Source organism: Parambassis ranga, chromosome 4 (genome assembly GCF_900634625.1).
Source record: "Parambassis ranga chromosome 4, fParRan2.1, whole genome shotgun sequence".
In the NCBI taxonomy this organism is placed as follows: Eukaryota; Metazoa; Chordata; class Actinopteri; family Ambassidae; genus Parambassis; species Parambassis ranga.
In genome coordinates this window covers 8,368,648-8,394,695 of record NC_041025.1, presented here as the reverse complement: position 1 = coordinate 8,394,695, position 26,048 = coordinate 8,368,648, and the positions used below count along the sequence as shown (strand labels likewise).

General features: G+C 41.5%; 2 protein-coding genes across 3 annotated transcripts; one reads left to right on the top strand and one right to left on the bottom strand.

Moving 5' to 3' along the window:
• Positions 1 to 9,388: 9,388 nt before the first annotated feature.
• On the top strand, positions 9,389 to 14,076 carry tmem161a (transmembrane protein 161A). The gene is made up of 11 exons (XM_028403719.1): positions 9,389 to 9,484; positions 9,879 to 9,982; positions 10,068 to 10,151; positions 10,359 to 10,450; positions 10,662 to 10,818; positions 10,921 to 11,136; positions 11,254 to 11,397; positions 11,491 to 11,604; positions 11,720 to 11,894; positions 11,986 to 12,082; positions 12,303 to 14,076. Exons 1-11 carry the CDS (start codon positions 9,482 to 9,484, stop codon positions 12,605 to 12,607), a joined length of 1,491 nt encoding a protein of 496 aa, XP_028259520.1. The 5' UTR covers positions 9,389 to 9,481; the 3' UTR covers positions 12,608 to 14,076.
• Positions 14,077 to 16,174: 2,098 nt separating this feature from the next.
• Positions 16,175 to 25,457, bottom strand: mef2b (myocyte enhancer factor 2b). 2 transcript variants are annotated; one of them, XM_028404130.1, is made up of 9 exons: positions 25,291 to 25,457; positions 21,911 to 21,987; positions 20,400 to 20,603; positions 20,156 to 20,284; positions 19,857 to 20,049; positions 18,969 to 19,126; positions 18,628 to 18,742; positions 18,130 to 18,232; positions 16,175 to 17,632 (listed from the first exon to the last, which is right to left on the bottom strand). In XM_028404130.1, exons 2-9 carry the CDS (start codon positions 21,962 to 21,964, stop codon positions 17,320 to 17,322), a joined length of 1,269 nt encoding a protein of 422 aa, XP_028259931.1. In that variant the 5' UTR covers positions 21,965 to 21,987; positions 25,291 to 25,457; the 3' UTR covers positions 16,175 to 17,319. The 2 variants fall into 2 exon arrangements, with proteins under 2 accessions (XP_028259931.1, XP_028259932.1); XM_028404131.1 differs by lacking the exon at positions 25,291 to 25,457 and adding an exon at positions 22,081 to 22,214.
• Between the last annotated feature and the right edge of the window lie 591 nt (positions 25,458 to 26,048).

Sequence of the window (26,048 nt, the reverse complement as noted above, 5' to 3'; positions counted from 1 at the left end):
AAGAAAGAAAGAAAGAAAGAAAGAAAGAAAGAAAGAAAGAAAGAAAGAAAGAAAGAAAGAAAGAAAGAAAGAAAGGTTCTACTTATGATTTATTTTTATTTTATATAAATATTTAGACTGACTCACGCACCTTAATATTTCATATTTCAATTGTAGCCACATCAGATTTTTATCGTTTGAATTTAGACATAATTAAAGCTGTTGTGAGAGAAAAAAAACTCCTCATTTAAAGCGTGAGTTCTGTAACTGTCCCTGTTTAAAAATGAATAAATGTGACTTTTCCTAGAATTGGGTAGGTCTCTATTGTGGTCAGCTGCAGAGGCCTGATTAATTAATTTCACACTGTAGCTCCAGAGAAGATTTTCCCACAAACAAAGTGACCAAGAATAAAAAAAAGAAAAGAAAAGAAAAAACGCCCATAGAAAGAAAGCAAGAAAGAAAGAAAGAAAAAAGTCAACATCAAGTTCAACAACGTGCTGGTGCTCATTAGCATCACAATGCTGTCTGGGAGCACACTAGTCTTCTTAACAAGAGGCTCTGGCGTCAAGTCCCTCCACCTCCCAGCCAAGGGGACATTTTCCCAGGCTCTGCTAACAATCACACAACTGTTTGCTTTATAAACGCCAGCTCTGGGGCCACTCAGCCCGCCTCATCTTCGCTCAATGGATACTCCCGCTAACATGGGACGGAGCAACCGGCTGCCACTCATCAGTCTAGAGTCCAACATAATAGACAATTTTAAGCACTAATACAACTTTTATTTAAAGTTAGATTTTTTTACATCCCCTACTGTATTATTATGATTATTATATTATCATTATTATTAGTAGTATTAGGATATTATTATTTAGGGCTAGAAGAAAATCACAATATATACATATAAAAAGTACTTACAGGCCATAAATTGAGTAAATCCCACATCTCCGGTTCAAGTCCATCCGCATTTTAAGTTTCTAGCAGTTCCAGGGAGAAAGCCTTGACTGTCTGAGAGTTAAACCTGCACAATGAGTTGCTCTAGCCCACAGTGGTGTTTTAAAACACACACACACACACTGTCATTACTTTTGCTTCAGCGACCAGCAAGGCCAAGACGTGCTACCAGCATCCTGCTTCCCAACACCTCCTCACCAGCCTCCAATGACAGAATGCGCGGAGCTGCTGCGCCCCTGGTCCACCTCTCTTTCCCTCTCTCTCCCTCCCTCGCTCTATCACTCACACCCTCACACACACGCGCGCTTACACACACACACACACACACACACACACACGTACCGGCTGCTGTGCACGACGTGTACAGAAACCCAAACATTCTTCAGTGACCATTGTGAACTCCATTGTCCTGGCTCTCTCCCCCCTTTTAGTTCCAACCACAGCATTTGATAGTGAGCACCACGCACCCTGCAACCTCTGTGGCTGTGCGGGGGCAGAGCCAGAGAGGGGCGGAGGTAGGGACCAGAAAGGACCTCTGGGCAACACATGCAGCCGTCCAAGGGGAGGGAAACCTCGGTTTGTGGCAGAGAGAAGATGCCTCCTCATCCACCCTCAAAGTCAGCTGCACAGACAAAGTCCTGATGGCACTGGACAGAAATCAGTTTTGAGCAGTGGAGCCGGAAGGAGAAACCCTTCGAATGAGTGATCCCCACACCTGCGCCTTCGCTTGGCTGAGGCACCTGTCCCCACGTCTTGCGGAAACACCGAGCCATGAAACAGCAGTGAGGGCTGCAGGTCCAGACCTTCGAGTCTCCATACGGCTGTAGGTCGACTGCGGGACAAATGCAAAGAGAAACGACCGAAGCAGAGCAGCCGTGTGTGTGATGCTGTTACCGCAGCCTTAGCTGTGCCAGGAGAAGATGATGCTTCCCCGGAGCTCCCGTGGGTCACGTTGCTTTACGTGGTGCGACGTCTCTTCTCTCTCTCTCTCTCTCTCTCTCTCTCTCTGTGTGCGTGATAGAGGACACACATGTGCCAAACGTCCGCATTTTAGCAGAAAAACAGCTGATTTCGGTCTGTAAACGCACAAATTCACACTGCAGATGTGTACAGAGGAGAGTCAACGCTGAGTGATACAAAACGAGCGATGAACGTGATTGTTTGCGTGCTGACGTCAGGCGCCGTGATAGATTATTCCAAATGTGTCATCCAATACGTGTGTGTGTATGTGTGTGTATATGTGTGCGGACTCAACGGCTTATAACGCGAAGAGGTCAAAGACTGATGTGTGTTACGCTACAGCTCAACATCTGCTCTTTTTACTGAAGGATAACTTTAAGACCTGCTCTGTATTTTGGAGACGACAGTACACATTTCATCTTTTCTTTTTTTGTAGGCCATGTAAGAGGTCAGAATTTAGTGAGCAGTGTACAATAAAACAAACAAAAAACAAGGAAAAAATATTTCAATCACTCAGAAGCTAAGAAAGTTGTTTGATGTAAAATATTATATTACATTTTCAAGGGAGTGAAAAAATATTATTATTATTATTATTATTGTAATACCATACTGCAAAATACAATTGTATGTGTCAGGTGTCAAACAATCCATTGCAACAATGCTGAATGATTAATTTCATATAGGCTTTATTTTATTCTCTGGGTCACATACTTTAGCTGCAGATGATCAGATGGTCAATTGAATATTCTTCGGTAAGCTTTGTCCACATTAATAAAGTCCCAGACGTGCATTTGCATCAGACTGAATGCGCAGTCTCCTGTCTGCGGGCCTCAGTGAGGCCTGCAAAGAATCAGCTCCGCTCATTAGAGCTAAACAGCGACATCTATCGGCCGCAGAGTCGCACGGTGCAGCTCGGGCCTGTATGCGTAATGTCTGTGGCCTAAATCCACTGCTCGTTGCAAAAATGCATAACACGGTATATAACCTCATGACAACAATGTACTGAAAATAGGAGCAGTATGAGTGGATACAGAGGACTGTGTTAAAACTGTGCAGAGTGAGTGACGGTGTATGAAGTGAAGGCAGCCAGAGGCCTGATGTTTACTAAATGTAGAGAAATGCAGATGGAGGGGTCGTTTTTTTGGAGGTAATGAGTGTTGATGTAATGGATAATAAAATAATAAAATTTAAACATTAATAAAACATGTTTTTATTATTTATTTAACAGCCCAAACCTTCCTGCTGTATAATGCTGAAGAAGATACATCATTTGTTTCACTGGGCTATTTTCATCTATGGCAAAGATTTGAAATTTGTAGATTTGTAATCTATAAAATACCTGCTGACATGCAGATTAAAAGAGAAGACCGGGACATGCTGTGTCCTGGTCTTCAAACAGCAGGAGTGCAGGCAGCACATGTAATAAAAGCAGCATTATTCAGAGAACTGTAAAAACCATTTTCACAATGTGTAATGATACAATGAGATGTTAATGTTTCATTAGAAATATTTTTTGTCTTTTATCTGAATGTGTTTCTGTGTTTTATATCTAAAGAAAAACAGAATTACACTCAACAAAGGCTCGTAATGTGCATTTATGTCAAAGTTTATAAAGGTGATCATTTTAATATTATTTTTTTTATATTCATAATGTCAAGTTGCTAAAAATAATATGAACTGAGTCTGTTTTCTTTTATAAATATGCCCCTTTTATCTCAGTATAATTTGTCTTTTAAATAATCTGTTTCTATCATATGAAGATATGTTCTTGTATCTTTTGACAGTGAATAAATACTTTGTTTTTAAGACATCAAATTACTTATTAAATACACGTGTTCTTATCTAAATAGAAAAAACTAGACTACTTTGGACTCTACTACAATTACAGGGCACAGGCGTGCTGTAGAAACACCTTTCAGAAAGACGCAAGAATAAGATCTTCTTATAAGTACTTGATGCCACCAGAGCTAATTTATTGCAGTTTAAAATTTAGAGACTAAATACAGCACAAAAGGTTCATTGACATGTTTTTGAATTAAGCTTCTGCTGTGCATCAATATGTATTTGCTGTATACATACATATATAGAATCACTAAATATGAAAGGAACTCATGTAAAGAAGAATTTTCCCCTGGGGATAAATAAAGGAATTCTGATTGTGATGTAAAAATGTATTGTGTATTTTATATCATTGAAAAAAATAACATTTAACCCCCCCAAAAAAAGCTTTTTCAAATTTTCTTTGTTTTGTTTAATTTTTTTTTCTTCGTGCAGAAAAATTAATAATTATCTGCAGGGTGTAAACATTAATAAGATCTTTTTTTATTTGTTTCATCACCTCACTGAATATTGTATTTTCAAAATGGAATTTAACACACAACCAACAGCTGAAGTCCTTATTCACATTTTTTTGTTCTTGACATTTATTTTCTGTCAAATTTGGATGCTTGTTATGTCATCATGCATGAGCACACCGAGTCTTGTTGGGTTCAATTGTTAATAACTGACCAATTCAAGTGGCCACTTCTGGGAATTGTAATGGCCGCTCTTCAAAGAGGCCTGACCTGACACTGGGACATAAAGGTGTCAAAGGTCACACAGCAACACCAACAGGGAGCCAATATTTGTCCTTCTCTCTGTCATGCCCTCAAATTAGCACCTATAAGTATTGCAGTTAATAAGCTGCTGTGTGATGGGAAAGAGTTTTTTTGCACCATTGTTGATTACTTAAAGATTTAAAATTGTCAAATATAATTCCATATTTGGAAGGAAATGTGAATGAATACAAATATGTCTGGACATTTATTGCATGGGGAAATAAAACAATCTAGTTTGCAAATCTTGATTATGGAAAAAATTACATTTGAGAAGGGCAGCTGATTAGAGGGCAGCTCCTACACCCTCAATGTCTTAATTATAAAGTTGCATTCTGTCTCAGCAACAACTGAGAGTGAAAAGCATAAAAATGACAATAAATATCACTACAGTGAAAATGTTTTCATTATGTGTAAGACATTTCATCAGCTCCCTCAGCTTGGACTCTAAAACAGGTGAGAATTAAATATTAGTGGTCAGCATGCCAGCGGGTGTGTGAGAGGCAATTTCAGCTTCCTGCATTAAACTGATATGTCTGGTGTATATGTGTATGTGTATGTCCACCAAAGCATATACACTACACAGCACATACACTTTGCACAGATGATCAATTGGCCTAATGCAAGGGCTTTCAAGGGAATGGCACTTCACTGTATCAATAAACCTGGAATAAAATCAGTTACCTGCAGGCTTATAAACACCTTCAGACATGCTGTGCCCTGCAGCCACATTCTTACACATACTTTAAAGCCTGCAGGTGGAAGCAAGATGAAGTGTCCATCATCTCAGCAATAAGCCTCACTTTCACAGAAATAACACAGAACAGAAATGCAACTGCAAAAAAGTGACTACATCTTCCTAGTATATCTTCCTGTATAATGTCTAAAAACCTACAACAGCAGCAACAACAACAATGTAAGAAATTGTTCCAATAACAGCAGAACTTACATGTCAGAGAGGTAGAGAGATGTTGGTCCATTCCCCGCCATGTGGAAACAGAGAGGTGGTCTTACTGCTTTCCTGGTTTAATTGGAAACAGGCTGAAGTTTATGCTAATGAGCGCTGACATCAGTCCTGGCAGCCTCCACTCCATAAAGGAGAGGAGCAAAGGGCCAAAGTCGCGCCTCTTTTCCCAGGCAATTCCGCCGGTCAAGTTCAAGCGCAGCGCCAGTGCGCCGCGATTGTCATTCAAAATATGTGAATGCACAGAGGAGGAGGAGGAGGAGGAGGAGGAAGAGAGAGGCCTGCAAACACATTGTGTCTGACATGTGAATCTCTCGGAATGCTGGATCAGATTAAACCACCAAATATTTTACTTTTATTAGCAAATTTATTGTGCAAATGAACGTTGTTTTATAGAAAACATTATGAAAAGCATAAGACCCTGCAGAGCGCGTTCCAGTGGTACGCGCCTCCATGCATGCGGCCGTGTGGATCATCCCTGACAAACACAAGCACTCAGTGAAACAGAATTAGCAGCGTACATCTGCGTAATTAGAGTCTAAGTGTGCAATCATTCATGTCGTCCAAATCCAGAAACTGTGTGAGGACAAGTCAGAGTAACAGCTTAACACATCAGAGGCAGGAGCAGGCTGAGCCGGGCCTCCTGTTTGTCTCTGAATGTGGAGATACAGTCAGTGAATATGCATAATATCAGGCTGCTTTGACTGTGCACTGTGAAAGGCTGTGCGTGTGTGTGTGTGTGTGTGTGTGTGTGTGTGTGTGTAAGCCTTTTAATTTAAACACAAAGACGTCATCAGATGTTTGTAATGTGTGTTAATCTCCCTGCTGGATTCACAGCAGTAGCAGCACAGGTGTGCATCATTCAAGTAATGATGGCTGCATTCTGTATAGCTGCTTCACTTCCAGGGTGCTCACTGATGATCTGATTAAAAAGTGCTCTAAGCAGAGAGTCTTAAACAGCAGCAGTGTACAGAAAGGAGTGCATGTAATGTGTATGTATGTGTACTTTATAAAAATGAAAATATAGGTATTTTCATTTTATTCTATCTTCTTCTTCAACTCCACTTTATCTAATAGGAAAATATTCTTATTTTTCTTATTTATCTGACAGCTGAAAATACATTTCACTGCAGATTTGAACTTTGCCAGTTACATAAAATACAATGATGTGATATACAGTAAATTAAACACATTATTGTCCTTGTGGCCTGCAGGGCTGTTTATCCATATATATATTGTTTAGCTGTTTGATGAGTTTTGGCGATATTGATCGTAGAACTGACGGGACTAGATGGCAGTCAGTGTCTGGTACAGAATCCACAGACCTCCTGATCCATATGATGACATAATATTAAAGGCTGACACACTGTTGGAACGCAAGCCTGCAACTTGGGACTCTTTACGTGTGGTGAGTATTTGCAGCGTATGTTTTGTCAGATTGATGAAGATGTCCTTTAATTTGCTGCTTTTTTGTCTTTTGCATGTGCTTTCTGAGATTAAAGTAAAGAAACATTCTTCTTTACTCTCTCATTTTCGAAATGTCTTGATAGCTGACATCTGACTCTGATAATTTTTGGATGTTTAGAAAAAATGACCACCTGACAACCATATTTTGAAATATAATGTATCACCAGTGAGCCTCCTCAGCCTGAGCCTTCATTCCTGTAACCTTCCCTATAAGACAAGAGACTGCTAATTAACAATCATGGGTCTCACTACTATTTTAAATAAATCCCTGTGTGACAAAGCAGATCTGGCCCTCCATAGCTGGTTCCCACAGCTATCCTGCCACACTGCAGAGCGGGCAGCGGTTGAGACAAAAAGGAAAAAGAGCGGGGAAAATGAGGAGAAGGGGAAAAGGGGAAGAAACCATGCTGGAGGGGGGGTGTTTCCTTTTGACGGGGCACCATTGCAACATTTGCATATATTCAAATCAGGTGATGAATACCATGCATTGGGAGCAAACAAAGACGAGCCAATGGAAGGGCTGCGTCCCTGCTGCGGGCTCAGAAGCAGCCGCCGGTATCCCAGCAGCACCCTGGGAGAGACACAGGGAAGTGGTGTGGGAACCAAGAGGCCCCCTGAGCTGAGGGGAGGGAGGGGTGCCACTTGTAGCCCGTTGGGAATTAGCATTTTATTTGTGTCCATTTTCGTCAGTAATTTCTGCCCCGGCACTTCAGACACAGATGGCTAACATGGCAGAGGGATTAGCATTTGTGTCAAAAATGATAATGATGGAAGAGGTTTTGCACCCAGACACACACATTTCTTCTTTCAGTGTGACTGACATTCTAATGTCTGAGATCTAAATTGGGATATTTTTTGTTTTTCTTTGATTAAAGATACATTTTGCCTATAACTTGATCCACATGTCAAAGGTCAGAAAATGCTCTGACTCATCACATCAGTCCATAGGTGTACACAATAAAGAAACCTTTTATTTAAAAAAATGAATATGCAAAAATAACATTCTAATTAAAATGTGATCATAGTATCCCCCAAGAATTACCCCAAAAATTAAAAAAGCATGTGCACGCAGGGTTTGATACTGAACTGAACAACTCATTTTGTGTGATGTATGTTTACAGATGCTCACCCAGAGGCACACATGCCCACTAGAGATGCTGCTGCCTCATCGCACAAAGCTCCATTTGATCAGATTCGCAGCACTCACTGAAACGCCACGCTCCTGCACGCACAAACTCTCAGGAAAAAAGATCAGGCACATATTCAGGAGAAGGGGCTGCCACCAATTAGCAGAGAGAGAGAGGTAATTCAATCAGCGTCAGGAGAGACCACCCAAATAACATTGACGCACATGCTAAACACAGATTTGAATGCTGTGAATGGTTTTGGTGAAAAGATCTTCAGAAGGCGTGCTGCTGGAAACACTTGGCACTGCTGGAGGCACACGCAGGCCTCTGCTTTACAGGGGATGAGCTGACATTATAATGCAAGTGCAGGCCACAGTGTTGCGTGTGTCTGGATGTGTGTGGACAATCCCTGGCACCCTGAATGACCACGCATACCACACATGAAGGATGCAGAGTGCACCCAGAACGATTGTCCTTGCTCTGCATTAGTATCCAAATACTGTACTCTAATCTGAGGCATGGACACCCTGAACAAAGAACAGAGAGTAGAGATATAACATTTGATGATCACACCAATGTTTTATGAGCCTAGCTTATCTTTATACATTACAATTAATTTAAAAAAATCATCCCTGGTGTTCTGTTTTAAACCAAGGAGCAAGAGAAGCATAGCTAAGACCTTAAGCTTCACAATTTGCATAATGTTTGTTTCATCCAATGACATGTTAACATAAATGATGGTGGGAGCATTAAACATGTGGATTATCATTGGGAGGATCACACAGAGGCATTCAGGGGTATTGAGGAAGAACAAGGAGCTCAAATGCATCACATCTTACATTTTAATTAGAGATGAGGAGCGACAGGAGCTGTTGGTAAATTAAACTTGTTTAAGTGTCTCCTCGTGCATTTATTTCCATGCTTCACATAAAACTGACCGACGTGTCTACCATGCAACTTCTATATTCAGTTGTGACATTATAAGGGGGAAACTCCGATTTTATTAATATTTTAAACGCCATTTTAATGTAACATTAAGGACATAGAGGCAATGGACGCGCTGTTAATCGGTGGTTGATTGGAAAACAACTGCCTTCTCTGGGTATGTGAATGAGTAATAATAATAATCTTACACTTGTAGTAAAAGGCAGTGGTAGTAGACGACCTGATAAACGGACGTAAAGCAGCCTGAGAAATGATTAAAATAGGTCTATGTGAATGCTCTAACTCCAGCTGTGGATCTATTAGCTCCTGTTGTTAAAATCGTTAGAATTTACTCCGCTCTCGCAGAGCACCTGAAGGCATCTCTTGACGCCACAATTACATCCGGGACATGCAGCAGTTTCACATGTCAATGGATTCAGCTGTCCAAGACTTTCCTGCATGAGAAGAAGCTCCGACAGCTACATTCTTTAAACGTTCATCTTTTTGGAGACGCGATGGTAAGTATTTTCACACTCCAGTATTAACGTGTCTAATTACTAGTGCTTACAACGTCTTGCATGGTTCGCCAGCGAGCTTATTTTGCTAGTAACGGGGACTATGAGGGCTAGTTCGCTAATGCTAGCTAGCTAAAGCCTGCAACAGCACTGACAGGTGGTGGAGTTTAGCTAAATTTAGCACTTAGCCATTTGCTAAGTTTCATTCATTTCGCAGGAGCTTTCAACACGCCCCGTGTTTCAGGTTGCACTTGCAGGCTTTAGCTTTTATCATGGTATGTGTAACTTAGCTTCTACATTAGGCTACAGCCTAACTTACCTATAGGTGTAATGTGTTCTGTGCTAATGTGAATCTGTGAGTTTCAAAGTTAAGAATGTGCGTTTCTTCTTCTTACAGGCGCTGATGGGAGTTCAGCTGGTGGTCAGCCTGCTGGCCGCCAGCATTATGCAGAAGATGGCTCCTCATTGCTCATTCGCACGCTGGCTCGTCTGCAACGGCAGGTATTGTCACCCTCTAAATCCCATTATACATCATACACAGCATGTGCTGTGCACTGTTTATACATACTGTTGTTTTTCTGTCTAGTTTGTTCAGATTCAAACACCCTTCAGAAGGAGAGCTTTGTGCCTTGGCAGGAAAACAGATGCCAAAACCAAACAGAAGAGACAGGTGGGCAGTGGGGGAGGGTCTGTCATCTCATGAAAGTTTGTTTTCTTCTTCCATTTGTGATTATTTGTTTAGTCAAATGATACAGTTGAGCCTGTTTCACTTGTGATCCAAAGGTTTTCTACCAGGAATGCAACATTCAGTCTCATAAGTACAGATCTTCTTCATCCTGATCTCACCAGCATGTTCCTGTTTTGTCTTTGTTACCAGGAGACAGAATGGGGAGAGCAAGCCTCTCACTGTGCCCAAAGACATCGACCTTCACCTAGAAAAAGCTCCGGTCAACGTGATTGACGCACTTGGTAAAACAAACAAACCTTTATCTACATCACAGGTTATATTTTGCAAGTACACAGACCCTTAAGCTCAGCAGTTGACTACCTAACTAGCACAGTACACATTCAGTGTTCTTCAGCATTGTTTGCTTCAAGAAAATGTAATTTTAATTAACAGTAATGGCACAAAATTACCTCTGTAGACACCTAATGCTTTGTACTTCTTTTCTGTTCACAGTATTACGTTTCTTTCTGGAGTACCAGTGGCTTGTAGATTTTGCAGTGTATGCCGCAGGGGTCTTCCTGTTCACCGAATGTTACTACAGTGTGGTAGATGCCAGTAAAGAGGTCAATATCGGTGCCATCTGGTGTGTCCTAACTGTTCTCTTCAGTCTGTATCCTTCAACAAGAATCCTAATTTCACCACACCTGTGTAAGACCTTAAGCATGTATTACTATCACCTCTCAGTTGCTTTCATTTAACTTATAACTCTCAGAAAGACCCTTCACACTCTGATGGGCCACTACTTCCGTTCTGAGGAGGGCGGTGAGCGCTCCGTGTGCCTCGCATTTGGCTTTCTGTCTTTGCTGGTGGCCATGCTGGTGCTGGTGGTCAGAGAGGACTACCTGGAGTTCGGCCTCGAGTCGGGCTTTTCCAGCCTGTTTGACAGCTTGGAGATCTTTGCCAAACAGCAGGGCTACGCTCAGTGGTCGTAAGTGTCTCTCCAAAAAACTAAAACATTGATAGTCTTGAATGGGGAACAGATAAGATGGCCATTATACATGCAGTAATAATGTTTGTCTGTTGTGTTTGGTTGTTTTCACTTTAGAATCCCAGTGACTAAGCTGACTGTGAAGCTCGGTCTGGCTGCTGTCTGTGCATATATTGGTGCTCTCCTGGCCTTCCCAGGGCTGCGCCTGGCTCAGACTCATCTAGATGCTGTACAGATGAACTCAGACCGTCCACTCATCCAGTAAGCACAGTAACATGTGAAAAAAGAGAAATGCTCTTTGTCAGTCATGCTTTATTTTCTCAGCAGTCCCTGACAGTGTCCCCTTCTTGACAGGATTTTGCTGCATATGAGTTTTATGTCTCCAGTCATTGTCTTGGTCCTGTGGGTGAAACCCATTGCAAGAGACTTCCTGGCCAATGCACCTATGGGAAAGACCTCTGTCACAATGTGAGTGCGCATGTTTTTTAATTTTATCCAGTGAAATGACATCAGTTCTAACAAACAACATTTAAGGAACACAGAAGCTCCTCCTGGCTAGTTTCTGATGGTCTCTCTCTTACAGTGTGCCCAGTGCAGTGTTTGACAGTATGCGCCTGTGGATCATCATGGCACTGTGTGTGCTGCGGCTGGCTCTGACCCGTTACCACCTGCAAGCCTACCTCAACCTTGCTCAGAAGTGGGTGGAGCAGATGAAGAAGGAGGCAGGGCGTATTGCCGCCATAGACATCCAAAGGAAGGTCAGGCACAGGGTTAGGTCCTGTACTCTGATTTCTTCTGGCCATCTTATGATAATAACGTTAACAGGTTAATGCTATTTTGTTTTTTTAGGTTACACGTGTGTTTTGCTACCTGACAGTAGTTACTCTTCAGTATCTGGTTCCTGTCCTGCTCATCCTCTTCTCTACACTGGCACTTAAGGCACTGGGTAAGTTTTTTGGCCTTTTGCCACTGTGAACCACAATTAATTTAAAATGAAACACTCATGATGTGAGTAAAGTCAAGACATTCTGCTTTAATTCAATGGTTGTGAGAGCCAGTGGTAGGCCAGATTCTATACAGATCCAGGCCAGGTGATGGTTGCAGTTGAATGTTTAACAACTCAAGTTTCAGTGTTTGTGAATGTAACAAGCATTGACTTCGTTCAGGGGACTTTTCCTGGAGTACAAGTGCTGAGGAGACCCCTGGGGTGACGCCAGCTTTGGTGCTGCCCACAGCTGCACCTGTCCTGCCTAGTGGTTTGGATGATGATGAAGAGGGGGTGGAGGACATGGAGGAGGACATCCAGGCCACTGTAGCTCGTTTGTCAGAGACCTTCACAGCGCTGCGCTCTGTCCTCACTCCACTCTTCTTCCGAGGTTTCTTTGCCTTCCTCACTTGGTGGGTAGCCGCCTGCCAGGTCATCAGCTCTCTGTTTGGCATCTATTTCCATCAGTACCTGATGCAGAACTGAGGAAAACACAGTGCACAGCTTTTATACATACAGGCAGTGCAATGCAGACAGAGGAGGGGACATCTCGCTGAGACTCAACTACTGACAGATTTCACCTTGTTTTTGGTAGAAACGCATCAAGGTTGGACTCTGTCTGCTGCAACATTGACCACTTTGTTGGTTTAAGGGTATGTGACCAACAGAGTACTGTCACCAATCTCACAAATATACAGAAAGGACAGGGGGCCTGTATCACATCAGCTTTGTCTAAGTCTCTGTGTCTCAGAGTCTCTAAGTCTCTTATTAACCTGTATCATAAAGCTCGTTATCATTTGGCTCACTGAAGTGTGGATTTACTCATCCAAGCACAATCAACATAGAAAGAAGAGGAAATCTTTGTTAGAAAAGTTCAGCTAACTCTGGGATCAGATAGTTGTACAAAAAACATTACCTCTCAAAACGAGCAGTACTGCTGTATGAAAATGCTCTGCTGTCACTTTATGTAACCTACATATCAGGATCCAGTCCAAAAGATTATTTCAGGGTTCCATATTTTTTTTCCTATGGTTTAAAAACCCAAGTTAAATCCAAAGACGGGCATAAAATCTAATCTCCCTCGCTTGTTGTGATACAGGCCCCTCAGACATTTTTCACCTCTTTAGCAGAACACCTCTCCGCAACTTTTTTCCTCATATATCTATGCCAGTGTTACCCGAAGTGTTTTCTTCAGAACACTGATAAATGCTGCATTTAAGATATTTACTGGTACCAGGGCAGGAGTTTATACTTAATCCCTGAATAGTAAGATGTATTTTTTATGAGGGACTTTACTGTCTCCCCTAAAGAACCGATTCAAGAGTGCTACGTGTTATTTTTTGTTGTTTTTTTTTTGTCTTTGCTGTTCTTCTCTTTTAGTTAGAGCTAGCTAGTTAGAGCTCAGATCCGTCCTGCTCAGTGTAACAGTGTCTGAAAGCCAAACACTGAGGAGCTGTTGCTTTTTCAGTCTAAGTGCCTGGGAGCTCAGGGATTTTGAGTCAGTTTTAAAATCTCCTTCCTCCATGTATATTTAGAATAGAACATGTGGATACATTAAAATTAACACTCCAGACACATGTTGTATTGATTCACCGGTTGTTTTTTTTAAACACTACCAATCAGCAGCAGTTTAAGTTGCAGTGTCTTAATTTGAGTTTTGCTCAGTTGTTTTTAGCCATATTAATCAAAGCCTTCTTTTCAACTGTCATCGGTGTGTTCTATTTATTTATTTATGAAGCCTCAAATAACATTTATCTAGAAATGATACAGACTGTAATTCTGTACATTTTTGTACCTTGTTTGATTTTTAGTGTGTTTTTAGATTTATATTTGCATTGATTGCTCTGAAATCATTATACTGTGAAGTCCAGTGTGAAAAGTTGCTTTAGGAGATTATTTTCTTTGAATGCATGGTGTGTAAAATCTGGCTGTAACCTGAATGCTTTTTGTTTGTGTGTGTGACTGTGTGCAGCTCAATAAAAACATGTTCCTTTTTTTCATGCCATTTTGAAGTTCCTTACTTAATTCTGTCTTCCCTGGAGGAGCGTGGGAGATATTTCAGTTGAAACATTTCTTTTGCAGGACTGGTGCTCCAATTGACAAAGGACATCATGCATGACAATGGAGTGATCTCTGACCTCAACCTCCTGAGAAGATCATTCTTTAATCGCTGATAATTACTATGAACTTGATGCCCCTCAAGAGTCTGGGAAGACGTGTTTACAGCTGCTCCGCCTGGCTATAGAAAATGATGAATTTCTTGAACATCATCTAGTTTGGCTGCACTCACAAATTCCATAACCAGTTTAAAATCATGCAGACTAGATTTATAAGCTTCGTGACAGTAAAAACATTCACATTTACATGCCAGTTGCATAGCACAAGTTGAGGAACGTGACCTTTCACCATAGCGAGCCTGGAGAGGCTCTTTGTCTGAAAGCTGACATGATTTATTGGTGATATTTGACTTCCAAGTGCAATGGAAAATCACAAAGGTTTTCTAATTTAAGGAGGGACAGGCACCTCACTATTTTTTGTACATGTTTCAATGATATCAACACAAAGTGAGAAGTGAAGAAATTTGGGAGTACACCAGTTAACACATCAGTGGGTTCAAAGGATAATATTCAAAGATATGTTGGTGCTGCTGTTAGGTTTGAGCAATGCCTTTACCTACCATGACTGGTGGAACTCTGTTCCTTCTCTGTGAGTGTCCACCCTAATGAACTGAAAGGTGACAGAACTGACATGTTTATATAATTACATTACTTATGTGCATCTGTGCTGGAGGCCTCAGGGCCCCTCTCAGTCTACTCTGTAGACTCTGTAGCAGGCCGGAGTCAGTGCAGCCATGGCTGGCTGTAGTTGCCATAGAGACTAGGATGTGTGTGTGTGTGTGTGTGTGTGTGTGCGCGCATGCACAGGACCCAGACATGCCCTACAGACTGGGCCCAGCCTGATCTCAGGGGACCAGACCAGACATGACCCTGGTGAAAGTCTCTTTTCATTTAGGGAGGAGAGATGACAGAGACAGACCAGAGCTCGGCTCCTCCATGTTGCCCCCTTTGGCTGTTAGATGAAATGGAAAAATAGGCAAATGCTCCATAGGGGTAGGATATAAAAACGTACTAGTATAGTTAATGTGAGACAACCAGCTGTGGAAATGAGCCTTTTTGTGTTGAAATGTTTTTTTGAAGCCATAAATGTCTTCGGGCTTTTAAGCGGTCCATTTGGTGGCTTCGTGGTGAGCTGCCTGACAGAGACCTGACATGATAATGAGGGAGTGTGTGTGTTCAAAAGATGTAATGTAGGTGAACATGACGAAATAAATGGACACATGAAAGCTTCACAGAGGATGGCATTTTATCTTCAGGCTGAATGTACATTAAAAAAAAACAGGCAACACAACTGAATTACATTTATTCTCCAAAAGAAAGATAAACTACATCAGACCGGGCCGGACATACAAATGAAACTGTTTTTATTTAAAGGAAATGTCAAATAAAAATCTATCTCTGTTCTGTAAGTGAAGCCTTCAACAAACATAAAAATATCCAAAACATCAGAATACTGATAACTTGGTTTGTCATGTTAAAATATATCAACTGCAATAAAATGAAAAGAGAGTTCATTCCACAGCAGAAATTAAAATTCCAATATCTCCATCTAACAACAGATTTTTTTCAAAATGATGTATTTGTTAAATGTATCAGGATGACTGTACACATTCATTAGATAATTGATTATCAATAGTTTAGGCTCATCTCATCTCCGCTCCCCAGTTCCCCCCAGACCCAGTCATTATGATGGTGCGACCCCTTGTGGACCAAAGTGGAAACACCCTGACCATTTTCCATTGTTTTATACACTAACCAAAAAAAAGTAAATGAAATTAAATTAAATTAAAAAATAAAACAAATACAGACATGATCAAAAGCAGATGTGTTTTGTAAAATATATATCCTATAAATATTCAGACTCATTTTTTTACACATTATCTAAATATACTGAGCTCAGTCATGTTTACTATGTGCACTCACTATTGAAGCCCTTCAGAAAAAGAAGCTGATATTTGTGTGCTCAAATTAGACCCAATACAAACAAACACACATCTTTGGCTGTTGTTGTGTTTGAGCTGCAGTGCATAGACGTGGTATTTAAACACTTTGGTCTTCACGATGACTGCCATTAAAGCTTTAACACAAACCTGAAAACACATAACACAGACTCCAAAATTACCTAGGATTTTAAAGGTGTGTTTGACATTATTCAAGTTGGTCTTAAACATTATCTCCAATCTTTGATGCTGTACATTGAAATCTTACACTGAATTCAGTGGAATTTAGTTTGACAAATAAGTAAAAATCTTGCAAATGTTGTCTATTTTTAAAGGAAGCTTCCGCTTTTTGTTTCTCTAAGGTCAAATATTTTTTCATATTACTAATAGCAGTCATCTAATATAGCCTTATAGTTGGACCCCGCTCAAGACTGATAACACCAGAGGACGGAGCTTTTGCTGAACCATCTCCTTCTGGAAGTCAGACCAGCAAACATGAGGACGGCATTTCTTCACATCTGGCACAGACAGATGAAAATCTGTGGTGACCAAAAATCAGCACTGTTAAAAAAATAAAATAAAATAAAATAAAATAAAAACTTGAAAATGAATGAAATCAGGTTCTATCCTTCAAAATGCCCTACTGTGGAGACGTTTCACTATTTCCATGAAGAACAATTCTCCTGTGAGATATCTGCCTGGTTTATATTAACAGTGATGCAAAGCCTTTGTTGTTGTGTATTCTTACTGCTGTTTTTCTGCATAAGCACTCACACCTTGCTGCCAAACAGTTAGTTATGCTTTGTGGGGGTTTGCACTTTTGGAGAACTTGAGTTGGTCCCGCTGTGCTGCTGCAGCTAACGTTAAAGAACGTTAAAGAAACAGAACAAAACACATTTAAAGCAGTATTTTTGATTCACATTAGCTCCACACAGAAACCTAAATCTAACCAAACAAAAAGCAAAAGTCTGAACCCATCTATCTCCTCATGTGACCGAACGAGTGATGCAGAGAAGAAATTTGAGACCAGCTCAGAGTGAGAAGGCAGAGAGCGGTGTTCCTCTCTGGGATGATGGGGACACATCGGCCGCACCTGGTCATGTTGGAAAATAGCTGTTGAATGGGAGACTGCAGCAGCTGGCTATCTCTGCCAGCTATCACTCATCTCTAACTGCCTGACAGGCTGCCCTCCTTCTTCCCTGTCATGTGGAAAGCCGGATTTGGGAAACTCTTTCGTCCCATTGGCTGAACGGGTTTCCAGAGGGCTATGGTGAGCTGAGTCAGGGTTGCTGATTGGAGAATGCTGCCTGAGGTGGTGAAGAGGAGGGGAGGTAGGTGAGGACATGAGCTCAGGAGAGCTCCGCTCTGATTTGATGCTGAGGTTGAGGGATGGCTGATGTGGAGAAGGTGAAGAGCAGGAATGAGAAGGGAAGGAGCACCCCCCAGTGGACATCCTGGAAACAGCAAAATGGAGGAGGAGAGGAACACACGTGCAGTTACGGCCAGAGGTTATCAGATGCAGCTTGATGGCTTTGTTATTGTCCAATCATCCACCATTATAAATTGTACTCCAAATCCTTGTATATAAAAAATAACATAAGGCAGCACAACATATGGGTTCATATTTTATATTTATGTTCTACATATGTTATGTGAAAAAATGTTTCCACATTCAAATACTAATTTAATGTAACCCTTTGTGATTAATCTGTTAGTCTATTTTTTATAATGTTAATTAGACCCATTTTCTTTTGATTATTTGTAATATCTTTTCAATTTTTGTCTTATATTGTGATCATTTGTCTGATTTCAGCCTAGCCTGAGGCTGATCTTACACCAAAAGAGGAAATACTGTGGGAGCTAACATCAGTGTGCAGGTCCAGCTTTCTGATCAATGAGTCCATATTCTATCCACACAGTGCTTGTCTATAGAAACATATAACATGCTTACCCTGGACTTATATGAGGCCCGTGGGGCTCCTGAGGTGCTTGCCAGGGGTTCACTGTTCCTCGCTGTAAACTAACAGAGTGATAAAAACCAGGTTGGCTGTACTCTGAAAATATAAAAGAACAGACGTTAACAAATGTAAAAAAAATAGGAGACAAAATCGAAACAGCTTCAGATAAAACAGATCAAGACACATTATCTTTCTATCTTTCAACAATCCTTTTTTTAAATAGTAAATACAAAAATACAGAAAATAGAAAGTAGACAGCCTGGCCTATTGCACATGTTTCTGTAAGTGAACTCTGTAGTTTTGCTCTATATTCTGTGATCTGTATTCTAATTTATTTTAGAGGTAACTCTCAGCATAGCCACCATAGCTTCATGATTACAGACAGGTGTAGTCTGAATCATCACATCTAACCTACTCCTTTTTCCTACTTCTGTTACTCTAATGTTGCTGTATTTTTGTTTGACAAGACAGATTATGTATAGCGAACATACCAGAGGCTCCGGGTGAGGGCAGGCCATAGCCCCCCAGACTGTGACCCAACAGCCCTGCCTTCCCCATGGCAACCATGGAGCTGCCGCTGTGCAGGCCCTGGTACAACAGACCCCTCTGATGATCAGGAAAGAGAAGCAGGCATACAGAAAATCATGAGCTTGTAGTGTACAGTGCTGTTACTCACTCATGCTCAATAACTCATAATTCTAAGTAGTATGAGTCACATACAAAAAAAAACTGTGAACCTCTATCATTTTCAATAAGCAACTTCAGGCACAGCAGCATATGTTACTTTGACACCTATTTATGTAGATCACACTGGATAGTAGAAACTACTGACAGCAGAGTTGTGGTTAGCACGTGTGGCCCCCATGCCCTGATTAACAGCATCTGCTCGCAGGTTCTCACTGCCCAGACCCAGCGGAGGAGGAGGAGGAGGGCTTTTCATGTCCAGAGCTCGATTCAGGTTGCCGTGGGAGAACATGGAGTAGCCGATACCTGAAGAGTGAGAGAAAGAAGCAGGAAGTGATACGGCCAGAGTCCATTTTGATATATTCTTCACCTCCCTCTGTGTCTGTTCTTCTTTTAGTTCGACCTTTGAATCCAGTCTGAACAGTCATCTGTCAGTTTACAGGATGAAGAACACACTGTATACCAGTGTAAAATCATACAGACAAAACAGTGTCCAAAACATAATGCTGCATTTAGAAACACTACTGATCAGAGTGGAAGGACGTCGTCCACATACTTAATGTCTGTATAAGAGGCAGAAATGCAGGTGTGATGTATTCTGTGTATAAACCACAGAACTGGTTATAGCTGCTGTTACACTGGTGAAGGGCCAGTTTCACAAAACAGGCTGACAGCATGTGTGGATTAGCACGCACACGCACACACACACACACACACACACACTTCCTGTGAGTTCACGGCCAGCTGCACAGATGGTTGACAGTACACATGTCAACTTTTAGCAAGAAACCAGAAGAGTGGTTAATGGATTTTCATCTGAAAAGCTTTGCCTCTATTTAAAGTCTGAAGACATTTTTCTGCTTAATATTACTGTATTAACTGTACAACAATGCAAATTTGAAAATGTAAAATTACACATAGCTTGTGTTTTCACTACAATTAAATTAAAAAATACATTTTCTTAATTTAGATTATTTATTGTAGATTTAACTGATTATGTGATTGAAATGGTACTAAATACTTCTGGTGTGCTCACCTGAGTGTGGAGACATGAATGCAGTGTGTGTGTGAGGTGTGGCAGGGCTGGCAGAGCCGGCTCTGGAGCTCAGAGGTTTGAAGCTTGGAGGTCTGTGGGAGGCCATGCTGGATCCAGCAGCAGAGTTAGGAAAACTGTTTTCACAGCCTGCAGACACCAGGAACTGTGTCTCCGGTGACAACAGTGAGGGAGCCTGAGCAGTAAAACACACTAACTGTGATATATGACAACGCATGAGCTGTGTATTATGTAGTTTTGTAGCATCAAAATGTGTGTATGAGGTGTGTGTGTGGACTGACATAGAAACGTGGGCGAGCCACAGAAAGATCTATGCCCTCAGTGGGAGGATATTTGTCAGCTGCCACTTGCATGCTCTCCTCGCTGTCCAGCTCAGAGCCGTCCAGGCCGAGGCCTTTCCTGCGCAGGGTCTGAAGCAGAACATAAGAAAAGCGTATGATGAAGCACATGACGGACATGTGAGGGCCTTTTTATTCAACATGCCTCACCCTACAGTCATTTTGAAATCATTGCTTCAGCTTGTACCTCCAGTATGTCCGTGTTGGTGCGGCTCTCGTGTGGCTCGCTGTACTCTGTGTATTTCAGCAGCACTTTATCCATGTCAGTGCTGGCGTACTGGAAGAGTCGGTTGGTGCTGTTGAAGATGATGAGGGCGATCTCGCAGTCGCAGAGCACGCTAAGCTCGTAAGCCTTCTTCATCAGACCAAACTTTCGCTTGGTGAAGGTGACCTATGATGAACCAAACACAAAGGGTTGTTTCTTTAAATGTCAGCCATTTACCAGCTTAGAAACACACTTTTAAGAGAGAATAAACATATTAAATGAAGCACAGGGAATATGTTGGTAAGACTTGTTAAGAAAAATGATTGCAATTTCAAACTCTTCACTTGGAAATTCTAACACTCTTTGACAGTCAAGTATAGACAGTGTTTACTGCCTGAAGTTCATCCCAGCAGGCTGTACAATCTGCAGAACAAAAAAAAACACAGTCTGTCCTCACACACCCAGTTCAGATAAGGAAAAACTCCACAGAAACACCTTATCACCAAAAAACATTCCTATCAGATATGAGAAACAAATCGTGTTTTGAGCACTTTGAGCACACTTTAATAAGTTTTTCACTGACTCCTTTTCTTGTTTTTTTTAAAGTAGTAGTAGTAGTATTTCTCTGTGGTGTCAGAGTCACACTGTATACAGACATCAAGATTATACTGTATATGTAATCTGTGTTATCTGCTTCATCTTCTTTTAAATGTATCTTGTTGGCCTTAAACATATTTCCTCTTTCAATGTGGCCTCATCACTTTGCACGCTGTGAAAAACCAGAAGAGCTCCCGCTGTCTTTTTGGTGTTTGAGCAGCGAGTCACTATATTAGTCATCAAGCTTGTATTTCCACCCAGTGGACTCCAACATGAAAAAAAAAACAAGCAACAGAATATTATAACATGTAACTATGACACCACTACAGTTACTGCTAATATACATCACATCTTCTGTAAACACAGTGTTCAAGGTATATACAACCAGTTAGATCATTTGGGTGATGTACTGTACATTATAAATATAATATAAATATAAAAAAGGGGTTTGAAGCCAAAAACATTTGTGTTATTAAATGGATACTGAAAATGACATGTGTCAGTACTAAGATATACATTTTTAATTCAGCAGCCCAAAAATGGACACCCTCCCGCCACCATGTCCTCCTGAGACTGAGACTAAGCTGACTGTATGGCGGCTGATGATTTCTCAAAGATGGAGTTACCTTACCCGTAAAAGAAATTCCACCAAAATCAATAAGTTGTTTTTTATGTGTAGCACTCGACAGGTATGTAAAAGGTCTCATCTCAACTCTGCTTTAGGCCACTGATTTATCAGTCCCAGAGAAAAGCAGTGTAATCCTCATATTGAAGAGGCTGGAAGAATATTTGTTTATAGAATAACCTTTTTTTTAATTTAGCAGCTGTAATATAAAATTGTAAAATACTGAAGAATAAGAAGTAAATAAAACTATAAAAAATATTTATAGACTAACCTGTCTGTTCCTCTGGTCAAGAATACGAGATATTTGTATTTTCTTTCGGCCCATTTTTCCTTTTTATTTGCTGACACCTGTGAAATCAAAGAAAAATTTGTTAAGCAGCACGGCAGATAAAAGAATGTCCTTCAATTACAATCAGTACAAATGATCTAAAACATTACAACCTCTCCTCCTGTAGATGATCGAAAACACATATGTCTTATAGCAGCTGTATCTGAGCCTTACATCAAGACTTGCAGCTAAGTTTTATGATAATAAGTGAGAGAACGTTCAGCCATATTTCCCGCATTCATTTAATTCTGGTGGGAAAATGTCATCTGTTTGGTTCTAGTGACACAAGTCCCTTCCCCTAAGTAAGGGGCAGAGTGTTTATTTTTACAACCATGAGGCGATGTGGTCTAAAGTTAGAGCGGCTCTTGCCGGGCCAGCAGTCCACACAGAATGACACCCTCGCAGTCTGGGTTACCCCGGGGCCAGGAGCGCAGTGCTCGGCTGCACCACACGGCCCCAAGAGACAGGGTTAAAAATACAGTCTGCAGCTCCTTTTAAAGGTTCAGCAGCCAATAGCTGAAACCAAACAGTAGAAGGAAAACGGTGTGTTTTTGAAAGATTGCTAAGAAGTCGCCCACTCCTCTCTCATGCACAACCAGGTCAGGGGGGGAAAAAGCCGGATTTGAAGGGGCAATGACAGGGATGGGCTGTGGTTCGCTTGAGAATGTCCCTGTTGTCGTTCTTAGTCTGGACACTCCTCTCCTGCCCATGCACTTAAGAGAAAAGTGAAATCAGAGGACATTTGTCTCTGACACCATCCAGTCACTTTGCTGCTAGACCATACAACATGAAATCAGCTGCATTGCAAGCTTGTATGAGCCATCTCAGACATCCACGTTAAGTGGTGGTGTGACTCTTCTGACCTGACTTCTTTCAAAGCCCAGAGGAGTTTTCACTGGTTTTCCCCTTTCTTCTGGACATGTATCGCACATCTCTATATTTAGTCGCCTACCCCTCCTGATGGTGCCTGAGCGGATATGGCGCCCATGTTCCCACGACCCCTAAAGTGCCCGCTGTCCCTCAACGTAAGCTTGGCACACAGGAATTCGGGGTATTTTCTGGAAGAACCCCCCTTCTTCATGATTACCTTATAAAGTTCTATACACTGCAGAGACAAAAAGCACCTCAACACTAAAAGCTGCTTACAAACTCATCACAGCGTATGGTACACAACGAAGCCTGCAGCAGACAAACGGGACCACAAAAACCAGCATTGGTCTGACTCACTAACAACTCAGCTACCACAGAGAACACTCCAGTTCAGGCTGTTGTTTTTTCATTTTTCTGGACCAGAAGTGAGACAATATAAGCTCACACTGATGCATGTTAATTGTGAGAATAGAGGGAAGTGGGACGTATGTTCTAAACAGAGCAGAAAGATCTTTATCTTTTACAGAAGGTTCCTCTCCTTTCACATGTATGAGTCAATGACAACTATCGGACGTATTGAAGCACATGACTGGCTTGGTAAAAATATCTACACCTCCAGCCAAATTGGTGCGGTGTTCGCTACAGTGTGGTTTAGAAGATCTGCTGAAGGCCTGAAGGCTGAAACAGGCAGGAAAAACCTGGTCGTGCCTCACAGCTAATTCTGGATGTGTTCCTCGTACGACAACTGCCAGTTGAAGTGTGAGCAGCGTGCCCTGCTGCCTGTGGCTTCTCATCTCCAAGGTCAACATCTGATGACCTCTGACAGGAGGTGCGCCTTTTATTTATTCATTCATTTATTTGTTTGCAAAGTCAAGTCCCAGAGGATAAAACATGAATGCAAAACAATCACTGTCTGTCAGGTAACAGTGCAATGATTGCACACACACACACACACACACACACTTGCCCATGGGTCTCAGGCTTCTACAGGGAAAAGGCAACACCTTTGGCAGAGGCCTTCCCAGAGGCCTTACAGTGGAAAACACTGAGCACAGGCACAGTTGAGGGACACCAGCTGCACCCACTCTCTGACATATGCCACAGGATCTTCAGAAAACGAACCACCCGGGAGCTTGCTGCGACAACAACGCACACGCACAGAAAAAAGCAGATTTGTCGATGAGCTGCTGTGATGTTCCTCATTAGCATCGTATACAGATGCTTTTCTTGATGCTGTGAACTGTACTGTGTACGCATGAATGAGAAGGGGGGAAAGTAGGGCATTTGTAGAGTATTGGGGGTTTCTGCTTCAGTGGTTTTCTTTCCATGAGTCATTCAGAGCATGGTGGCTTATAAAATGGTTTAAAAAACACGTGTAAACATGAAGCCAATAACTTGTTCTGTACTGACAGGGCACATGCCACACAACAATGACTGAAGCTGGTATGTCAAACTCCCCACTTGAAAAAAAAAGAACTTAAAGCATCTTATTACGACAGAGCAGCTCTATAAATTGTTACTCACACACTGTGGAACTATAATGGGGATAAAAGGTAAAAACAGGCCCAAGATTGTACTCACCTACACCCCCCTGTCAGACGCCATGCACACACAGCATCTCATCATAAAAAATAATTTTAAAAAAGTCATTTTATAGTCTACTCAAACATCTGTGTGTGTACGTGTATCAGCTTCAGGGTCACACAGTTCATGTGCCCACCAGACCTTTGCAAGAGCAATGGTGAGGAAATATTTGTCTAATTTTAACAGGAGATAATTGAATTGCCTTGATATTTTTGATAGAGTCATGCAGAGAATCATCGGTACACGCAGCAGCAGCAGCCATGAGCTGAGCTCCTTCCATAAATAAAAGGGAGGAAAAGTTTTTTTAGACTTTGTAAAGTTATGGGACATCCAAAGAATGAGAGGAGCCATACCTTGATGACAGCTGAGGGAAAGGGAATAATCACAATGAGCAGCAGCAGTTTTACCAATGAAGACTGAGCAGTCAAATCTATCTATCTGAATATATTGATTAATAAGAAGCTACACAGCTTAAAGTGCAGTGTGACTGTGCTGACTGGACTCTTTGGATGATGTGCAGCCTGTTCTCGGATTCATTTTGAGCACCGTGCCTAAAATAAAAACCATAAAAATACATAGCTTAAAAAAATGTTTGTGATTAATTAGGCCTAATAGATTGCTGACGTCATTCAAAATAGACCGTTTAAGAATAGCCTGTCTGTCCCCGAGTTGCCAAGCACCCCTTGTCTAATATAGCCTCATCTGTAGACAACACAGCAACAGGTAGGCTACTTCACTCACAGCTGTGTCATGAAATATTGCCGCGCAGGAAACCCCAGGAAACTCATTTGCCTTTAAAACCGAAATCACACACAGAAAAAGACACACGTAGCCTATTTAAAACACAGAAATAGAGCATCTGCTCTCACCTGTTCCTCGATCTCCTGTTTACTTCTGACTTTCAGCCTCTTGATAAAAAGTTGCGGATCAGACGCATAGGTGTGCGTGACGGAGCAGGAGGAGAGTGGCCGTGCAGTGCTGCTGATGTGGAGACATTCACCTGATGCAGTATTGCAGCGGATGGTTTCAGGAGCGCTGATTTCCAACAGCTGGCTGCTGCAGCCCGCCTCTCTCTGTCAGCACACACACACACACACACACCGCCTCCTCGGCCGTGCCATTGGACGCACTCCTCCGCCTTCAAACGCACCTCGTCACAAGTTACAGTGTTACAGTGCAGTTTGTCTTTATGTCCTGATCAGATCAAATATTCGCAATAAAGCAGATGATTTCTGTCCTAATAGGCTCGCTGAGGCTGACTGAGCAGTGGAAAAAGTTTTGACATTCATGACCAACCACTACACAACACCCAAATATTTGTAATGGAAAAAATGATAAAATGTGTAAATATATGGTACATTGTCGTTTCACTCTGTGAGCTGCAAGTTTGTTTTTTTTTTTTCAAAAAATATAATAAAAAAAAATATTTTTTTTGTCTGAGTGCACATCTGTTCACACACAAAACACTGCACCAGACTCAACACATAGCTATGAGACCCTCCCTAGTAGCCTATTACATTACAAGCATGCTCAGAGCAGAGCAGAAATGGCAGAATAACAGATAACTTCTTGGCTTGTGACTCCATACATAAATCAAGGTTGTGAGTCTTTATCACATAGTTGTGAG

Excerpts from the sequence above, each read along its gene's own strand:
- tmem161a (XM_028403719.1), top strand. Across the intron at positions 10,451-10,661 it reads CAACGTGATTGACGCACTTG|TATTACGTTTCTTTCTGGAG; the intron begins GTAAAACAAACA and ends TTCTGTTCACAG. Across the intron at positions 12,083-12,302 it reads ACTGGCACTTAAGGCACTGG|GGGACTTTTCCTGGAGTACA; the intron begins GTAAGTTTTTTG and ends GACTTCGTTCAG.
- mef2b (XM_028404130.1), bottom strand. The coding sequence starts at position 21,964 with ATGGGCCGAAAGAAAATACAAATATCTCGTATTCTTGACCAGAGGAAC. Across the intron at positions 19,127-19,856 it reads ATTCATGTCTCCACACTCAG|GTATCGGCTACTCCATGTTC; the intron begins GTGAGCACACCA and ends CTCACTCTTCAG. Across the intron at positions 17,633-18,129 it reads GGGCCTCATATAAGTCCAGG|GATGTCCACTGGGGGGTGCT; the intron begins GTAAGCATGTTA and ends TGCTGTTTCCAG.